The sequence below is a fragment of the Hippopotamus amphibius genome, chromosome 11, assembly GCF_030028045.1.
Source record: "Hippopotamus amphibius kiboko isolate mHipAmp2 chromosome 11, mHipAmp2.hap2, whole genome shotgun sequence".
Lineage (NCBI taxonomy): Eukaryota > Metazoa > Chordata > Mammalia > Artiodactyla > Hippopotamidae > Hippopotamus > Hippopotamus amphibius.
The window spans coordinates 41,956,746-41,976,815 of NC_080196.1; the positions used below are offsets into that span (position 1 = coordinate 41,956,746).

At 45.6% G+C, this 20,070-nt stretch overlaps 1 protein-coding gene across 2 annotated transcripts in view; it reads left to right on the top strand.

Moving 5' to 3' along the window:
• The window catches only part of ILRUN (inflammation and lipid regulator with UBA-like and NBR1-like domains), a 104,060-nt gene extending 85,561 nt beyond the window's left edge, over window positions 1-18,499 (top strand). The window contains exons 4-5 of one of the 2 annotated variants that reach the window (XM_057698983.1): window positions 205-533; window positions 16,479-18,499. In XM_057698983.1, the coding sequence (XP_057554966.1) occupies window positions 205-533; window positions 16,479-16,514 (365 nt within the window). In that variant the 3' untranslated portion in view covers window positions 16,515-18,499. The remainder of the gene's footprint in view (window positions 1-204; window positions 534-16,478) is intronic. The other variant, XM_057698984.1, reaches the window with a different exon arrangement.
• Window positions 18,500-20,070: the final 1,571 nt, after the last annotated feature.

Here is a 20,070-nt window from a genome sequence, read left to right on the forward strand (position 1 = left end):
CCAGAGTTTGAACTTGACATTACCAAAAATGTAGAGCTGAATGCAGTGCAAATGTACTGGATTACTTTATCAGCAAGCTTCTAAACTAGCATGTAGAGGAACGTTTCCTTGTATGGTTTGGGTGGTGTTTGGGGTTCTCTTTGGTGGCTGCTTTGAGCCTTGAGGGTTTGCCTGGCATTGACATGAGTTACCTTTTTGTTTCAGATGTCATCTGGGTCATTCTCAGTGTGGAGGTGGGTGGACTTTTAGGAGTAACGCAGCAGCTGTCATCTTTTGAAACGGAGTTCAACACACAGCCACATCGCAAGGTAGAAGGAAACTTCAACCCGTTTGCCTCTCCCCAAAAGAACCGACAATCAGATGAAAACAACTTAAAAGACCCTGGGGGTTCCGGGTTCGACTCCATCAGCAAAAACACATGGGCTCCTGCTCCTGACCAAACCGAGCAAGATGAGAATATACTCTCACAGAACTCTGTAAATCTGTCCCCCAGCAGTCACGCAAACAACTTATCAGTAGTGACTTACAGTAAGGTAGGTGCCCTCGGAGAAGAGGAGAAGGGGTAGGTGGTGGGCCTTGGGATTTGTGATGCTGCTTCATGGCAAACCTAGAAGCCTAGAATGTTCTTTAAGACTGCTTCGCTCTCCTGCCAATGCAACAGCATAAAAACCTACCCCTTCTCCCCTCCCCCCCTCCCCCATCTCCATGTCCTGTGGATGTTACTCATCCATGTTTATAATTTACTACTGTCTCTCTGCTCTGGTTTGGGTGCTAAAAGAACAGAGTTCTCTACCTTTAGTATTAAAAATAGAAGAAGAAAGTCAAAATATCACCAGCCATTCTTGCAGTGTAATTGTGTATTAAGTGTAGAGCAGCAGCACCATCTTTGCAATTTGTTCCTATTATGGTTTTTTTTTTCGGTTTTGGGTGGGGTATTTTTCCTGAAGAAAAAGACAAGCTCAATTATTTATCCTAAATGTTGTTGGGCTTCCACTTTATTTACCTAGTTTTGCATGTCTTCTTGTCGATGTCTTTCCAGTCTCTTATGGCCCATCTACCTCCTCACCCACAATCCAGAGTGGCCTAAGTGATATTTTGACTTTTCATGTGTGAGGAATAAGTGAGAGAATTGTTTGTTGAATTAATCATGATTTTAAATATTCTGATTGTTCTAAGATAGTCTTCTGGGTGTTTGATTTCTTGATCTGTTTTTCTATGCTGGCTGATTATACAGCACCTTCCATACTCTAAGGTGATGATGGTTCCTGGTTGTTGGTTTTGGTTGGTTGAATAAAGCCCTGATGCTACAAGCGAACTGTTGTAGGTGATTTGTGTGGCAGGGCCTGTGAACATTCATGTTTGTTCTTCTCTGATTAATAATGTGGTGTGTTAGGCCCAGACTCCCACCTGTATAATTGTATACCTATTAATAAGTCTTTCCTTGCTTCGTGGTGGCATTCACCCTCAAATTTTTAAAAATAAAATTGATGTTTATTTGAGGGACAACCTGCTCTGTTGTAAGAATGGCATTTTTCTGACCAGTGCTATATATATATATATGTGTGTGTGTGTGTGTGGTCTAGATCCAGAGGCAAATTAAGAAAAGAAACTTGGTGATGTGAATTCTCTTTCTGCACATGGTCTAGTAAGAGGGACTTCGTTCAGTAGTAGTGCAACAGGGTTGATTTATTGGTTGAATGGTCATTATAAAGGATTGTGTATAATCATGTTAGTTGTACAGTATATAAGAAAGGTAAATTAGCGAGGCAAAAAATGGTTTATATTTGAGGAAAGACGTCACATCTTAACACTAACAAAAAATTTTCCTCTAAGTTCCTATTGCTCCAAATTTCTCTTCCTTAAATTTAACCCTCCAGGATATGACTGTTCCGGGGTGGTACAGGCCCTAGGCTAAGCATGCTCTGTTAGAAGAACTTTAGGGCAGTTGAGTTTAACGGGAGGATGAGAGTTGGAGGAGGCAAAACCATTTGCTCCAGTGCTTTCTGTAATGGAAGCCCCTTCACCCAACTGTGAACTCCCTGGCTCAGCCATCACTGTAGTCTTAGGAGACGGCTAGGGTTCCTGGCCAGGGCACTGCTCTTGTTTTCCTGAGTTGTGAACCTATTGGTTGTTCTTCGCTGCTTTAGGGACTGATGCCTTTTAAGTCGATCCTTGCCCTGACCTGGGGGTGGGGGTCGGAATGGGTTACCTACCAGCCCTAATTGAGGTCCTACCACGCTGCTTTTTTTTGGAAGGGCTGGACTGTGGTGAGGCTTTGAGGTATTTCTTGAGGTTGGTGAACTCATGGTATGTTACCTGATTTTTTTCATGAACTCTGCAGAATCATTTAGAAATAGTATTTGCAAGAACCACAGAGAAAAGGTTCTCATTGGAGATGATATCCAAGACTTGCCTATAATGCATTGAGAATGTGGCACTTGGACCCCAAAGAGAAATCGGAGCTTCCTTTTCTTCTTAAGGAGAATCTTATTCAGAAAGCACTTATGTGAGCACTAGCAAGTCCTCTGAAAGCATTTCTGACTAAAGTTGAGTCAGCTCCACCTCTTAGGGCTCCTTAGAAATGGGGTAGGGTATAGACAGTTGTCAGCAAGTGTTTGTTAACACACTTCTGCACTGATGTACAGAGTAGTGTATGGTATTGAGTAAGGGAACTTGAAGGATAAAAGAAGTTATCCCTACCAACTAGCAGCTCACCATACAGTAGGGGAGATGAAACATACATACATTTCAGTCAAGATGAAGGATAAATTTGGTCAGAGCACTGCACGTCAAAATGTATAATGTGTGTGCATGGCTGGGGGTCAGAGTTAAAGAAAGCAGAGATAAAGTAGAGGTGGAGTTGACAGAAGGGGCTTTTCAAAGAATGCACAGATTTGGAAAGACAGGAAGGATGATGGTAGGAGAACAGTCGAAGTGCTGAGAGCAGAATGCCAGGTAAGGAATGTGTGGCCGGAGATGCGGGTAATGGCAGTTGGGAGGTACATTCAGTTGGTTGCAGTATGTTCCTTTGGATGAAATAATTTGATGAAAAAATTTGGGTGAAATAATTATAAATGGCTTTGAAAAGAATTGGGACTATACTTAAATGGATATCTTAAAGCAGAGGTAATTCCTAATTCTAAGCATTTGTGTTTGGCATGAGACTATAGATTTATTTATTTATTTTTAAAGGCAAGAATACTTGGGATTCTGAAGGGGTATACTTGACCAAGTGGCGAGATCAGGTATATACTAGAGTTATTTTTCAGTCGTTCCGATGTGCCAGGTGTGCTGCCAAGTACTTTACATGTATCATCTCATATTTTGATAAAAGCTCCGAGGAGCTAAGTAACTTGCCCCAGTATCACACAGCTAGTGAGAGGCAGAGCTGGAATTCAGACCCAGGCGCCGCATTACTAAAGGTATTAGTAGGTGAACCTGGGCTTCCCTTGCATCTTCCTGTTGGGCTGGAGGCTGTGTTGAGTGAAAGCATTAACTGCGTTGATGATCAGTATCATCAAGGTGTGAAAGAAGCAGAGTTGAAATAAGTGCCTCTAATGTAAACTGGGGATTGCCTGTGGCATCCTTTTTTTTTTTTTTGAAGAGTTCCCTTGTTTGTTGAGTCTTTAGTGATTTCTTTTTCTGGTTGATAAAAATAAAAACTTTTAAAACTCTCAGGGTGTACCAGCCCTGTGGTGTTAATAATAAACAGCCCCTTTTATTTATGAATGAGTGCAAAGGATGAGAGCCCCCTAGAGCTCTAGAGTTGGGGCAAGTGTGTTCAGTTCACCCCAGGTGCCATCTTTATTAGATGGGTTGGAGGAGTATCTGATGCCCTGGTATCAGGGTTCACTGAGTTGGCAATAGATTTGATTTACTCTAAAGAAATTCCCTGCCTGCCCTGAAGGCTGGGAAAGAACATGATGCTCTTGGAAGCCCATGAGCACAGTTTTAGTAGGCAGATAGAGTTTCCTGCTACCTCCATAGTTACAGTTTAACTTGCTAAGGTTGGTAGGATGAAATGAAAAGATTGCTTCATGCACCTTCTGTGAGGGCTGGGTGGATGTCAACATAATGGCACATCTGTCAGTGTCAGGAACTGGACACCCCTGGAGCCCTTCCCCAGCTACCCTTGAATAACCTATAAGCTCTTTGAACACAGTGCTCTGTGATACGGGCAGGGGGGCGATGGGGGAGCTCTGGGTGGGAACACCTGTCCTAGCTCCATCCCACAGCATCCAGAGGGCCTGGGCCCTCTCTGTGTGAGAGCTGTCAGAGGGAGTCAGAAAGGTAAGTATATGTTGACCTGCTCCAAGGATTCATAAATCTGACTTCATGCTTTTGTGAAAAATTGGCTGTCCTCATTATCAGCTCAGTTGTGGCTGACCTGTCCCAGGTGAACAATCAGACCAAGTATTGGTGAAGGGTAGGTGCTGTTTTAATGAACCCTTTTTATGTGATTAGCTTAAGAGCCTCTGAGGACAAACAGTCACAGCAGGGTAGGGGCTCACTCTGTTGACTCAAGGCTACATCTTGCCATGAATTCTGTGTCTCATCTCTGGAGGCTGGGATAGCTTCTGTTTGGACAGTGTTACAGTAGCAAAAAACAATCTATAGAGGTGTGGAAGGAAAAAAGTCTTACTGAAATTAGGTACTTCTTTTTCTTACTCACCAGTAATTTTTAAAATTGCTCAGTGTTTTCTAAGAAGGCCTTACAGAGGAATAAGACACCAACCAAATGGTCTTATTCAGGACAGCTGGGAATAAGAGTGTGGTCAAAACCAAGGGACTGTTCTTCAGCCCAATTGCTTTGCTTCCTTTCTTTAAAGAATAATGATTTACACTGGGGGAGCTGAAAAGAACCCCAAATTCATTTATTTTGTTACTTGAACTATGCCTCTTATTTTGTGTTTGTTCTTATTTTAAAAAAAAAGAAGTTTGGAGCTGGTGTTTGTCATATACTCCTCCTTTAAACTGATTACAGTCTGAGCCACTGTTATTACTTCCGCCAAGTGCTGGTTCAGAAGGAGAAACGTGTTATTATCTTTGGGAGAGGTTCTTCGTGCTCTTCAAGCGGCAGCCACTGCCGAGTGCCATCTGCCCTGCCTGCCCACATTTCCTCCTGCTCCTCTTCCTCTCTCTCTCTTTGACAATCACCCCTTAGTGTGTTTTGGATCTGGAGCTAGAGAGGTTAGTCTGCTTTTATTATACCAGAAATCAGCTCTCTTCTAACCTGCTGCTGTCTGTGTTGAATTAGGCACAGAAGAGCTCATTTCTCTCTGTTTAGGTGAGGGTTTAGAAATGTAGTAGAGGTTACAGGGAGAGGTTTGGAAAAGGCAGATTTTTTGCTCTATGGGCCTGAGGATGTAAGGGCTTGTGGATCTGATTGTCTACTTTGAGGTAGCCAATCAGTTTAACATAATAATAAGGGACGAGTTCAATAAGGATGGGCCCAACATTTGCTCAGTTCACAGGGCACTGAATTTGACCCAGAAGGCAGGTGGTTGGTGTCCTTAGCTGGGCAATAACCTTCCCACTGCCATAAAGCGTGAGTCTTTGTTCTCAGGTGCAGACCCTTTCCCTGAAAGGTCTAAAGATGGCTCAAAGAGAAGCTGGAAGGAAAACTTGTGTCACTTGATATTCTATCCAGCTTGTGTTCTCCTCTGGCAAGGGGTGGGGGCCAATGGGAGTGCAGTAATCAGAGCTGTAAAGCTACCGTTCATTAAGCAGTTACTGTGTGCCAGGCCCTGTGCTGAGGACTTCTGAAATTTAGTTTTTATTGTTAAAATTACCAATGTACATAATTTAAGGAGCCAAGTAGATCTACAAAGTTTATTACAGAAAACCCCAGTCACCTCCCTGCCTCCCAGCTCCCAATATTTGTTTCCCAGAGGCAGAGGCAGCAGTTTGACATGAATTACTTCATTTAGTCCACACAGCAGGACCATGATACAGGCATTGTCATTATCCCTGTTGACAGCTGCTGAGACTTGAGGTTCACAGGTTCCATGGCCTACCCAAAGTCATGCAGCTAGAAAGTGATAAAACCAGGATATGAACAAAAACAGTTGTTTTTAACAACTGAGGCTACTCTCTTAACAGTCTACCACATTGCTTCCCAGTTACAAATAGTGTTCAAGTACATATTTTTATCAGCTGAGCCAACAGCTGTGGGCTAGGGAGAACATGCTTTCTGTAGTACACTGCTGCATTTCAAGTGAGGATCAAGCCAATTATTGACCAGATATTATGTGATTTCTCTATTGCTAAACCCCTTCTCTCCACAAGCTGCTATCTATGGAAGCTACAGAAATCAGCCTTTCTCTCCAGCCTCCATGAAGGGAAAAGATTCTCTAGAACCTCCATGGTCACTTGGGTTTAGATTTTTTGTAACATTGAAATTTCCATTAACTCATTTTTGGGACAGCAGCACCTATACCTCTTGAAGTGTCCTGTCTATATTCCTTGATTGTGGCCAAAAGATATAGTCTCTGGAGTTTTTCATTTTTCTGTAATGAATTTAAAATCTCCCCTTGAACGTACTTAGTATTTTAAAACTAGAACGTACTTAGGGGCTGTCTTACTTCCTTTAAAGCCAGATTTTGTTTCTGTGAAGGCTATCTGGAGAGAAAATATTTTTCAGTCAGTACAAGCCCTGAGGTGGAGGTTTACCTGGTTTGTTGAAGACCGGAGTGGGTAGAAACAGGGTAGAGGGAAATGAAGTCAGGGGATGGAAACCAGATCATGGAAGGATTTGTGGGCCTTTGTAAAGCTTCGGGCTTTTGCACTGAGGGACAGAGGAAACCATTAAAGGATTCTGAGCAGAGGGCTGATGTGGTCTGACTTCATGCTGTAAAAGGGTCACTCTCTGGCTCTCATGTGGAGAATACAGATAAAAAGAACAGGTGCTTTGGACCAAAGTGGTAGCAGCAGAGGTAGGAAAAGAGGTCTGTGTCTGAATCTGGTTTGTTAGCTAGAACTAACAGGATTTGCTAATGGGTTGGAAGCGAGGTGTAAGAGAGAATAAATGATGACACCAAGGTTTTTAGCCTGAGCGACTAAAAGGGTATAATTGCCATCCATGGAGAGAGAAAAGGCTGTGGTAGAGGTGGGGACAGATCAGGAATTCCATTTTGGGTGCATTGGAGAGTTCTGTAAACATCCAAATGGAGGTATCAATTAGGCTGTTGTATATCCAAATTGGATATAGAGTTTAGGAGAGAGGGTTTGGGTGGAGATAAAAATTTGGGAGTCATTTCATATGGATGGTATCTAATGCTGTGAGCCTGGCTGCAGTCTACAAAGTGATGAGTCTGTGTAGAGCAGAATAAGACTGTTGACATTTTAGGCCAGGTGAGTCTTCATTTATTGGGGGTGGGTTGCAGATCTTAGGCTGAAGATGTTCAGCAGCATCCCTGGCCTTTCCCCACTGGATGCCAATAGTACCTCCCTAGCCCCAAGTGTAAGAGCCAAAAACATCTCCAGACATTGCCAAATGCCCCCTGGGGCAGGGGCAAAATTGCCTTACTTGGAAATCACTGGTATAGATGAAGAGGAGGTCCAAGGACTGAGCTTAATACTATCTGTCTAACATGTAAAACTGCAGTTACCCAAAGCACCTCTACTGCATTTATTCTTATTCTTAATTCACAACAGTTGTGACTTTTGTAGTTCGTTATACTCTTCATTTGACAAAACAATAGGAAGTTGTAAGCGACTTGCTCACATTCACACAGCAAGTTGGGGGTGTGCCATGGACTGGAACCCCAGGGAACCTAGTTTTGAGTCTAGTGTTCTTCTAGACTACACTATGCTGAGGCTTGCTGGCAGAAGCAAAATTTGTTTGCTATTCTCTGAAGGTAGTTTATACACTTAGTATCAGGTTGTAGAGACCTTCTTGTTCATCTTCAGGAGCTACAAAAGAATTTGTGACCAAGGAGGAAGCAGTGTCCAGCAATTGAGGAACCTGCCCCTGTTCACTGGCAGATTAGCACATCCCGTACAGAAGGGGTTTGTCAGGAGACTCTGGCTTAATGATATAAAAATGACTCTCTTTTGAAAACCCAGGGGAACCAGTAAAGTCCTCCCAGCCTTGTTGGTGTTTGCATTGGCATGGGTCACATGTGCATTTTAAAAATAAATTAAGCAAATACTGTGGGCCTTAGAAAATGTCTTTTGTTGTTTGTGACATCACTTTCTGACTGAGAATAAAAAGTACCTCCGGGAACTCTTTCTCTTGTATCTCAACAGCTTCAAAGCTGAATGTTCAGCTCCATCTTCTTTGCTTTGGGACTCTGAGCATTGTTTTAGGCTGAGCTGACGCTGAGCAGTCTTGTAGCTGAAACAGAGCTAGTGTTCTCAAGATAGCCAGCATATTTTACTTTAGTTTTAAGGCTGTATTCTTTTCTCTATACTCTGAATTTAGCATTTTAATTTCTGATGAAGCTTCTTAAAGTGGGACTAGTGAAATTCAAACAGATAAGTATAATTCAAAAGCGTGAAGATTTGTGTCTGGTGTAGATGCTTGGGTTTCAGCCACTTGTTGTCAGCTAAGTTTGCTCTGTGTTCCAGCAGGACCAGTGCACAGTGTAAGATTAAGGACTGCTTTACATCAGGGGGAAAATGTGGGCTTCCTTAGAGCTCAACTGAAAGTGAGACCCTTTTCAAAGCTGTGGGCATTCACCTGCAAAAGCCTGAGGGTCTTCAGCTTTTTGCTGTGATTTCACCGCCCAAGAACAAGTCAAATAACGGAGCTTTTTGATATTATTTAGTCAATAAAGGAGGCCTCCTAGGTTGCTTAGCCCGTGCTAATCCTTCCTTATCTTCAAAGAGCTTACTGTCTGATTACATAGATGTGACTGGCTCGTAGGAAAGAATGAGAGCAGTAAAGATGGAGTATATTGAGTTCCAGTTGAGTTTTAAGTGCTCTCGAATTTGGAGGAAGGAGAAGGCAATGGGGTTTGGAGTAGCCAGAAAAATGATACCTTGGTGAATGATAGATTCAAACTGGGACTTCCCTGGCAGTCCAGTGGTTAGAACTCTGTGCTTCCACTGCAGGGGGTATGGGTTCCATCCCTGGTCAGGGAACTAAGATCCCACATGCCATGCAGTGTGGCCAAAAAAAAAAAAAAAAAAAAAAAAAGAAGAAGAAGAAGAAAGAAAAAGAAAAAAAGAAGAAATGATAGATTCAAAACGAATTGGAGGGAAAAGGAACCCACATGCAGGAAGGCCCAGAGGCATTCACAGGAAGGGTGTGTTCATGGGACACCAGCCAGCCTGATTGTGGTGAGTGAAGTGTGCTTAAAGAGGGTGGGGTGAATTTTGGAGGAAGACCTTTGAAAGCCAAGCAAAGGAGAGTTCACATTTAATGTGAAAGGAAACAAGAGTGCCAGCAATGCTTTTGAGCAGGGGAGTGGCAAGATGAAACCAAATATGGCTGAAGGAGAGACAATTTATGCTCCCTCAATCAGCCAGCCATTGGCCAGGATGGGGGTGGAGGAAGGTGAAGCTGTGAACTAATTGTAAGAGAGATGGGGGGAGACAGTGGCGTGTAACAAAAGTGTACAGAAGCTTCAACGGAAATTCTGAGAGGAAAGTGGGACCAGCAGCCTCCCCCGTGCCTCAGGACTCCCATAGTACAGTACCAGTGGCCACATGGCTGGGAACTTGGATAAGCGTTCTCTCCTTTTAGGTGTCCTCCCTAGTGAGACTCTTATCACTTCTTTCTTCCTTTCTAGGAATCTCCTCTACCCTAGGAGATGGCCATGAGAGAGCTCTGTCTGCCAGCATCTCACCTGGATTCTAGCACACTTGCTATTACGTGGGATCTTAGGGGCTAGAATTTCAAGTAGCGAATAGCCTTTTCTGAAGTCTTTAATGAAAGGGGAAGTCGAACTCAGCCAACATCCTTCATCTCCTTGTAGGACTTTAAATAGTATGTTTTCATTCGCAATTATGTTTGAGTTTTATTCTTCATGGTGATTTTCTTGATTCATCGGGGTAGGTGAACACTCTGGGAGTTGCCTTTGGCCATGGGGAGCTTGGGGGAATGGGAGGAAGAATGGAGGGAGGGTGGAAAGGTGGATAATGGAGGGAGGAAGAACGAGGGATGCATGACAAAGGATTGGATGGGTGGCTAGAGGAAGGATGGATTAATAGACGAGAAGGTTCCCAGCAGGACTGTAGAAGTTAGTTAAGAGCAGCAGAAAAACTGTGTTATAGAGATAAGTATAAAAAAATGCTTTTACAGGGCTTTTAAAACACTAGTTCATCACACTTATAACTGAGTTAAGCTTTTAAGCACAGCTTTGGCATAATCAGAAGGCTGTGAACTGAGCCTGCCCCATGAACAGCCTTCATGCATAGAAGTACGTTTATTTTCTTTTCTTTGGCTGATTCTCATACTTGTCTTCAGCTACTGCATCAAATACATCTTGGAAATTTTTAGGACTGTCATATGAAAGTGGCTTGAACACCAGTGTTAAAGCATCTGCAGAAGGTCCCGTCATGCTGATCTGGCCCTGCTCTTCCACCAGCAAGCCTCCTTGTGCAGTCAGCATCCATCAGGGAAGGGCCCGGCTTTGAGTTCTCCTGAGAGAAGAGTCCTCATTGCCCTGTCCATTACTCCAGTACAGATCTGATTTATAATTAATGAGAGATGAATGGGTTGGATGAGGGCTCAGTCAGTCACTGGCCCTCGCCAGCCAAGCCAGCCCCATGAACAGAGCCTCACCACAGCAGGTTTGCAGTACAGGCTCAGGACAGAACTTAGTACTAAACCCTGTATTCTTCTGTGTTTGCATTCAGTGTACGTAAGTGATACAAAAGGAGTGCTAAGCGGGCAAAGCGCTGACCAGGACTAACCCAGGAAATGAGAAAGGAGGCCTGGTGGTGTTATCTGATGCTGCTGTCAGTATACACCGCGAGAACATGTTATTTCACAGCCATGCAGCAAGTGCTCCTCTTTTTATTAACTAGTGTGCACCGTTTTATTTTTTTAAATCAAATCACAAATGAAAGCAAAATAAAGACAGGTATGTGAAAGTTTTCGTTTGTGGTGCTTTATCTAAACAAGCTTTCATACAGAAAGAGTATCCTCAAAAGCCCTCACGAGACATGCTTGTTTCATTAGGAATTTTAGCCTCGTTTTTTTTTTCTCCTGGAAGGTTAAACAGAGATGGCTCAGCATTGCAAAGCACTTCACAGTTCATTCATTCATTTTACTGACACTTGAGTCTTACTGTGTGCAAGGCACAAATAGCTGGCAGAAACAGCTTCCACTGGACTTCCAGTGGTTCAGACTCTGCACTTCCAGTGCAGGGGGTGCGGTTCGATCCCTGGTTGGGAAACTAGGATCCTATATGCCACACAGTGTGGCCAAAAAAAAAAAGAAAGAAACAGGTTTCACTCTCATAAAAGGGCAGCTTTCTCTTCTGGTAGCACTGTGCTTCCTACTGTTGAACATTGATGAGTAAACTTTTAAAAATATTCTAGCTGAGGGGCTTCCCTGGCAGTCCAGTGGTTAAGATTCTGTGCTTTCAGTGCAGGAGGCCCAGGTTCGATCCCTGCTGAAGGAACTAGATTCCCATATGCATACCACAACTAAACATGCTGCAACAAAGATCCTGCATGCCACAATTAAGACCCGGTGTGGCCTAAATTAATTAATTAATTATTTTAAAATTCTTTTAAAAGTATATTCTAACTGAAACAAAACTAGTTTCCTGGTTTTTTGTACTTCTTTTTGGAAAAGTTATTTTGATTTCTGAATAATTTTAGGAAGAACTTTAAGATAGCGTAGGTACCCACTCACATAAGGTCAGTGATAACCAAATCGCGGGCTGGAACTGATTCTGCTATTCCACAGGGGCAACTGTAAACTATTGTGAAAAACAAATCAAAGAGTTATTTTTTATTTTTAGTTTTTTAATTTATTTATTTATTTATTTATTTAACTGACTGTTGGGTCTTTTTTGCTGTACGCGGGCTTTCTTTTTAATTGCAGTGAGTAGGGGCTACTCTTCGTTGTGGTACATGGGCTCCTCATTGCCGTGGCTTCTCTTGTTGCGGAGCACGGGCTCTAGGCACATGGGCTTCAGTAGTTGCAGCACATGGGCTCAATAGTTGTGGCTCACGGGCTCTAAAGCACAGGCTCAATAGTTGTGGTGCACGGGCTTAGTTGCTCCGCGGCATATGGGATCTTCCCGGAGCAGGGATCGAACCCGTGTCCCTTGCATTGGCAGGTGGATTCTCAACCACTGCGCCACCTAGGAAGCCCTGTTTTTAGTTTTGCTTTGAGCACAGGCCCACAAGTACTGGATCTTAAATTGTCCTTTCAGGAGATTGTGATGAATGAAACTGAGCTTGCTTGTCTTTTATGTCTATAAGTGTTCTCTTTTAAAAGTATTTTAGAAAATTAGCTAAATTATGGCTCACAGTAGTTATTCCATCGTGGAAATGCAGCTCAGGACATGGCCCAACTACTGTAATCATTCAGCCGGCTTGAGGCCAAGGTCTCTTCCCAGACACCCACGAGCATAGAGGCCCCTCTGTCTTAGCTGGCAAGTATGGAGCTCCCGTGCTTTAAGAGGGCTCGCCTGCCCTGTAGCCAAGTAGAATTTAGTTGCCAGGGCTCACAGCCGTGACAGCTGTTGATTGAAAAGCTTAGGGAGGACTGAGGCAAACAGGCAGCACCTCAGCCCCTGTGGACCTAAAGGCTGTCTCTCCTTCGCCAGGAACACTTTCTTGTTCCCTGGCAGATGTGGGGCTACTCCCAAGAAAGGTAGCCTTTGAAAAACCATTTCTGTGCAAGTTGGCCCTGAGGAACTGGCCTTTAGACCTGAAGTCAGATAGAGGAGTTCTTTTCTGGGTTTGGTTATTCACACCCTCTATTAGTATGCATAAAGCCAGCCTTGCTTTTAGTCCCTATGTGGTGAGAAGTGAATCCTCATAGGGAAGAGAGTGGCCTTCTGCATCAGACTCACTGAGTTTTGTAGCCTTGCTGTGATGGCCTCCATTTCTGCTTGTCAGAGTTTAACTCAGGGCTCTGTGGTACCATCTGATGCATCCATCCCTTGATCTGTTTTCCTTATTAGTGGCACAGTTATTACAGGAGAGATGTCAGGGATGCCAGGTTCATGAAAACATCTGGCATTTGCTTTTGCTGTGGGTAAAAGTGAAGAGTTGCTAGGCCCCAGAGGACAGGAAACACTGTCTGTATTGCCAAACCCTACTTTTAGGCTGGGGTTGGAGACATTAGCCACCAGAACCTTATTACACTGGGTCTTGGAACTCTAATGGAACCTGAAATGTGGATGGACGTCTCGTTTCAAATATACCTACATCCCACTCTTAGGAAAGGCACTTCCTGCCTGGCGTCCTGCCATCAGACGCTCTGGACAAGCTGTTCTTGGAATCTCCGCTGGGCTTTTCCTCTGTAACTGGTGTTGCGTTGCCTGTGTTCTGTGATCCACTCGTGACACCTGTAATCCTGCATGTGGGGAGTCTAGATGATAAAGTAGTTTCAAAATAGAATCGGCTACCTCTCTCTTCCTTGAAGTGATAGTAATTAATTTGAGGGGAAGGAAAATAGAGCTTGTTCCTCAAGCCACGTTTCTGCACCAATTAAACATCAACAACACCAATATGCCATTCTCTGGATGAAAGGGAATTAGCATTTTTCTTTCCAAAAGGCACAGCACCACAGTCAGTCAGTAGAGGATCAACAATAACTCTCTTAATGTAAGCTAAATACCACACTGAATGGTCTAAGGGCCAGGGCGTTCAGGTGGAAATCTGAAAATGCCCATGTCTGTATGGCTGTCTCTGCCAGTTGTTTGGCATCCATTTATCTGTAAGATGGGAATGCACGACAGCTCCTTGGCAAAACCGTGAACTCCCTCCTCCAGGCATTCCAGACAAGTCACAAGGTTGGTGCTTGCTTTGTAAAGGCCTATGTGAAGTGCCTGGAGCTTTGGTCTGGAAAGCAGTTAAATGTAGGGTTAAAGGGAAAAAAATTCATAGAAAACAAATGCTGTTTGTTTTTTGGGTTTTCTTTTCTCTGCATGTTTTCCTGCACAGAGACCTTTGAGCATTGTATTAGTTTTAAATCTTATGGGAATCTAAGCCTTTGTTGCTCCCTTTGGATTGTTGTGGATGAGTGTTGTTTGGGAAGTACTGAGAGCAGCTTGTTTTAACCTTCTTTAATTTAAACCTCTGGGGCCTGTGACCCTCCAACCAGGCCCAACAAAACGGTGTCTGAGAGCCCTGTGCTAGTCCGGCCCCACACTTGGTTGAGTGAGTGGGTTTGTGACGACTGAGATGGTTACAGCCTTAGCTCGCCTGCTGGAGGCGTGGTTGACTAGGGGCCAGCAGTCGTGGCATTTTAACCACCACTGCTATGCTTACCAGCTTTGTGCTCTTGATCAGGTTAGCTCACGTCTCTGAGCTTGGAGAACATATTTGTCTCCATTTATGAGAATTAAAGAGAACATGTTCAGGTGCTCCAGCAGCATCCAGCACGTAGCTGAAGCTCTATCAGTGTTGGCCTATCTGCCCCCTTACTCACCGCTTCAGCGATACCACCATGCAGCTCAAGACCTATTTCTGGTCTCTTGAGGCTTTTTATGGGGGAGGGGGAGAAAAAGACAAAAGCAATTTCAGTACTTTCTACTGAAAAAAACTGAAAACTTTAATCTCTTGCTCCCTATTCTTGGCAGCTTTGCCTCTGGTCTAAATAAGCATGACCAAAGGGCAGTTTTTTCTTAGAATACTGTTTTTCAGCCTCCTGAGCTAGGTACTTTGTGTCAGCTCCTAGAACCTTAAATCTGGCAGTTTTAAGGAGCAATCTGAGATCCTTTGAGGGAAAGGGACTTTATTCAGGTCATTTGGTGCGTTAGTGCAAAGCCGGGAACAGAACCCAGATCTCCTTCTTCCACTTCTGTGTGACCCACAGCCCACTGAGTGGGAACTGTGAAGGTTGTGCATCTCTAGCTGATCATCCCCAGGGAGCCCAGTCTCTCCTGGGGCGTGGGAAATTGTGACCAGATGGATGGCATGACACGGACGCTTGTGTCCCCAGACCTAAGCTGAGCTGCTGTTTAAAAACTTGGTTTGGAAGGGCCAATATTCTTGTGACTTAGAAGGGTCTAACACTCCAGGTAGTAGTCTCAACAATACTTATTGGGTACCTGCTAAGGGACAGGTGCCATGCTAAGTGCTAGAGAGATGGCAGCAAACAAAGTCATACTGGAAAGGTATTCTAATCATTGGCAGCCCTGCAACCAAGCACATGTATTTCTTTTCAAAGGAAAGTGTCATTTTTAAAAGATAATCAAATTCTGACTGTCCACATCTTACCAAGCTAATGGAAAATGTCATCTAAGTCATTCTTGTGCCTCCTCACCCCAGTTATGCCTAGATTCAGGATTCTTACTTAACTTAGTTGTCAAGCATCAGAAAACCCCTCTGGTCATTTGTCATGATTGCGGCTATGCCACCTGCTCTCCATACCCAGTCGGTCCCTTTGGTCCAAGGGCCCTGCTGCTTTTGGGCCAGTTTGGGGTGTAGGACCTTTAGTGAGGCTGGTTACCAGTTACCTTTGTCCTCCCAGGTCTTGGTATTGACTGGGTCTTCTCAAGGAGCATACTCCAAGAAGGAGTGAAGGTGGGGGAGGCACAGGACATCCTCCAGTGAGTCCATGTACCTGCTTTTAGCACATCTTGGTGTCTCATCCTTAACGTAAGGGAAAAGCGAGACTATGATGCCTTCTCCACCAGCCAAGCAACATAGAAAATACCTTTGGGAATTTGGAATAAACCTTACCATCATGTGGCAGGGGAGAGGCAATGTGAAGAGAACAAAGATCGGACTTGAATTTGAATCTTGGCTCTGCCTTTTACTACCCACGTATCTTTGAACAAACCTCCTCATGTCTGCAGTCAGGTGGGCATCAGTCAAATGGGTGTAATAATACCTGGCCTTTGGGGTGAGGATTAAAGACATGTACGCAGACCCCCTGCTGCCTGCGTGCCCAGTGGACAGTTGCTGTTTCTGCTCCAGTTTGTTTGTTGTTAATAAAAGTGTCATCAGCCAGCAGTAGTCTACACCTGAGGTTAAGGTGCAGAAAGTGGTATCCAGGGATCTTTAGCAGAGAGGTAAGACATTGTCAAGAAGGAAGGAAGGCTTTCTGACCAAGGTGGAGGAAAGTTGGCACCAGTTGATCTAGAAGTTGAAAGATGAGTCTCTCCACCAGCCTCTCCTCTCTTGGATGGCGTGTTTGAGGGAGAACACTTAGCCACTTGAAATGCGCTGATATATGGCCTCCTGGGGATCTGCATGGCAGGGACAACCCTCAAGCCTTGTTTGTGCCTTGGGGCTTCCTTCTGGCTCACTGGGAACTGTAGATTCTTTTACTTGGTTTGGTTGTCACATTGTACCTGCTGTGTCTGCCACCACTGACTGTGTTCACTCTCTTCCAGGGGCTCCACGGGCCTTACCCCTTCGGCCAGTCTTAAACGGGTGTCAGCAAGAAGAAAAATTAACAAAAGACAGAAGGCTTGACTCTGGGGGGGAGGGCAAGGGGTTCCTCTGGATTGCAGACCACATCGCATGGACCCCTGGCTCTGACCCCCATCCTGGAAGAAGAGGAAGAATCAGAAAGACTAGTTTTGAGTAAACTCAGTGTGCGTGTGTGAATGCCGAATCGCGGGAGTGGTGTTGAGGCTACCAAGAAGAAATCCATGCAGCCACTTCAGGTTTTGTTTATTAGGTGTCAGTCTAACAAGTCATTAGGTTGCTCGGGAAGGAAAAACATGTTTAAAATGGGGGAAAAAAGCCATCTTTTTAAACAAAAATTATTTTGCCTACAGACAGGTTGTAGTTTTGAGCACATGTTAATTTTTTCCTCTTTCCCCACTTTTATTTTTTTAGATAAGGGATAACATGCTGTTTATAGAATAGCTGCTTGCTCTGGAAGCAATTCAGGTGAAAAGCTGGCATGGCCTGCTTGGGGACTCTGCGAGTCAGTGCCATGGGAGGTCACCTGCCATGCCACCTGACTCCACGAGTGCTCTGACCCTGTTTGTTTTTAATGGCATCAGCCTATGAGTTATCATGCTTTTCCTCTTCTTTTCTCTTTAATCTTCTGTTGATTAATACCTTCTGACATTTGTATTCGTCAACCCTGTGGCTTGTTACCATCAGAACCTCTCTGAAGACCAAACTTCCCTTTGTGGCCAGCAGAGGACGCCTTGAGGACAGATCTCAGGTGACGTGGGAGTTTCTGAGGCCGAGAGGAGTCCGCCTGCACACATTTGTAACAATTCAAATTCCTTCCCTTCCACGTTTCTCTCGCCGAAGAGACATGCCATCACGCTTACTGCTCTTTTGGATTCTTCATACACAGTGGCTCCCCGTTCGCTCTGGGAATGGCACGCGTGTGCCGCGTATATGCGTGTGCCGTGTGTACACACACACGGGTGTTGGTGCCACTCACCAGCGAGTGTGCAGTAGGCGAATGTGAAGGTGTCCCATGCTTCTCTGTTGTCACACAACTCCTTTCCCTATGTTTCCCTCCAGTTGTCCTTTGAGATGTTTTCACAGCCTGTTAGTGGAGGCTGAGCTGTTAAGGTATGAAAATATACCCCCAGATGGGGAATTTGCCATGGGGAAGGGCCACACTTAGTGGCTGTGTGATCTTGGAGACCACATTTTGCTGGGAATGAAAGGACCCCCCGCCCTGAGCCGGATGCTTAGTTACTGGGAGGTGGCGGGCAAGGGGCAGCCCGGCCAGAGCACAGGCTGATGGGCTGGCTGCTCACTGGGACAGGTGGCCCCACTGGCATCCTGTGGATCCCAAGCAGGTTGAGATGTGGACCTCTCCATGGGAAGCTTAAGCCAGGCCAGAACAGCTGTCTGCCAAAGATACAAGAATATGCAAAGTCCCTCTTCTCACCCCCTCCTTCCCTTGAGTCTTGGTTCATTTGATAGCCAGGGATACGGATCTAGGGTGCGGTTGCTGGGTCACCTGCCTGTTACCTCACCCCCACCCACCCTGGGGGTGTGAGACAGCAGGGAGGCCAGGTCGATGAGCGGCTGCAAGGGGTCATATAGCCTGGGTGTGGGTGAGGGTCTGCCTGCCTGTCTGTTTCTGTCTGGGTGTCTGAGTTCTGAAAACGTGTGTTGTTTGTTCCTCCTCATCCTCTTCTGAGACTCTTGTTTTTTTCAAGCTTGATGGTGAGAGAAAAGCTTGTATGAAATTCCCCGTTTGCCTCCCCACCTCCCCCCCCCCCAAATAAAAGGGGGAGTAACTTGGTTCACTGGAGAAGCCCCAGGGGAGGGTGGAGGCTGCCTGCTGAGAGGGCAGTGGAGCCGGGTCTGGGCCTGGACTAGAGGTCACACTGGAGCACCTACTTTCTATGCACACAAAGGGCACCCCATTCCCAGCAGAGCCAAGGGGAGTCCCTGCCAGGTGCCCAGGCCACCACAGGTCCAATCCAGGGGCTCACGATGGCTTTTTGTTTGAGGGCCCTGTTGGGCCCAGACTGCCACTACTGTTGGTGCCAACCTCCTGGGACACGGCCACCCTGGAGCCCACACATGCCCAGCCATTCTGCTCACTTGATAGCCCTCAAAGCATCACATCTTCAGCTGCCCCCACGGGGTCATGTGAGGCTTTTACATCCCCTGGTTGCCTGGCTTCCTCATCTGCTCCACATTATGTGCCCCTCCCCCTTTTCCCAGGAGGGGCTGCCTGCCGTTTTTCAGCAGTGGCTTCATATGTCACCATCGATGTGGGTCTGGCCCTGCCAGAGGGATCCTGCTTCTCTTTTGCTTTTAGGCAGTTTCACCTGGCAGGTAATTGTCCCGAGCACGTTCGCTTTCCTCCCAAGAACAAATCATTTCTGTACACATCTTTGGAGAGGTGAGCTCCTTGCAGAGGCCAGAGCGAGCACAAGCCATGGAGTAGGGGTGGAAGGAGTCCATGGTTACCCCAGGACCTGGAGGCTGTTAGCACCATTCATCCTGCCCCTTCTTGCTGGTTTGGGTTCTGAGCAAGTCCTAGAGCCCCTCTTCTCCCCTGCCTAGTGGGGCCGCAGAGGCTGCCATCTCAGCCCCAGTAGTTTCGGTTCCCCTTGGACTCTTCACCAAGTGTCAGGATACCTCTGGGCAGGACCAGCAGTGTCTGGCACCCATGAGGTGAGGCAGGCACATTCTTAAGGACCTGAGCCCAGTAGGGGAGGCAGAGGGGCTCAGACTTGGGAGGAACCTATCTGTGTGCATGGAGTGAGGTGTGTGTGGGTGTGTGTGCACGCGTGCATGCTTTTTTTCTTTTTGCCGTGGGGACAGTTGAAATTGGGGCATTTTTCTACAAGAAACAGCCTTCTCTTCCCCCAGCAAGGACTGGCTGTAACCTTAAGTCCATCAAAGGCACTTCCAGCCAGGAGAGAAGTGTGGCCCGAGGGTGGCCAGGGTGGAAGGTGGGCATAACAGTAAACATCTCCCCAAATTCAGTGCGAGCCCCAGTGGGAGAGGGTGGTGGGGTTACCAGGGCCCAGAGATGTAAGCTGATTCCCCACCCCACCCCGCCCTGGCTTTTCTTTGTTTCGTTGGGTGAGTGCTGGAGCAGCAGCAGCTGCCTCCTCCACCTGGACCGTGGTGTGTAGCAAGCAAGCTGGGTGGGCGTTTGTGGTGGGGCCTCATGGTGCCTGGGAGGAGATGAAGATGAGGAGGCTTTTCCTTACTGTATAAATGAATATTTGTATGATTAAATTAACACACGCCAAAAAAAAAACTCCTATTTTCACGTGTGTCAGTGAGTTTTTTGCGCCCTGAAAGCTCCTGTGTACCTGCTTGGCCCCCTGGTGGCTCTGATGTGTGCTTTTTGGTCTCTGTCTCTCCTTGCAAAAGGGAATACTGAGACCCTGTGGTTATTATATGTTTGTGAAATCAGTTCTGGGATTATAATTAGATATGTTGCCATTCCTGGTTTCCAGTAACCAGAAAGATGAAACTCCTTCCAGTGGCTTTTAGGTCCCCAGGGTACCTACTTGGGTCTGTTGAGCACTGTTC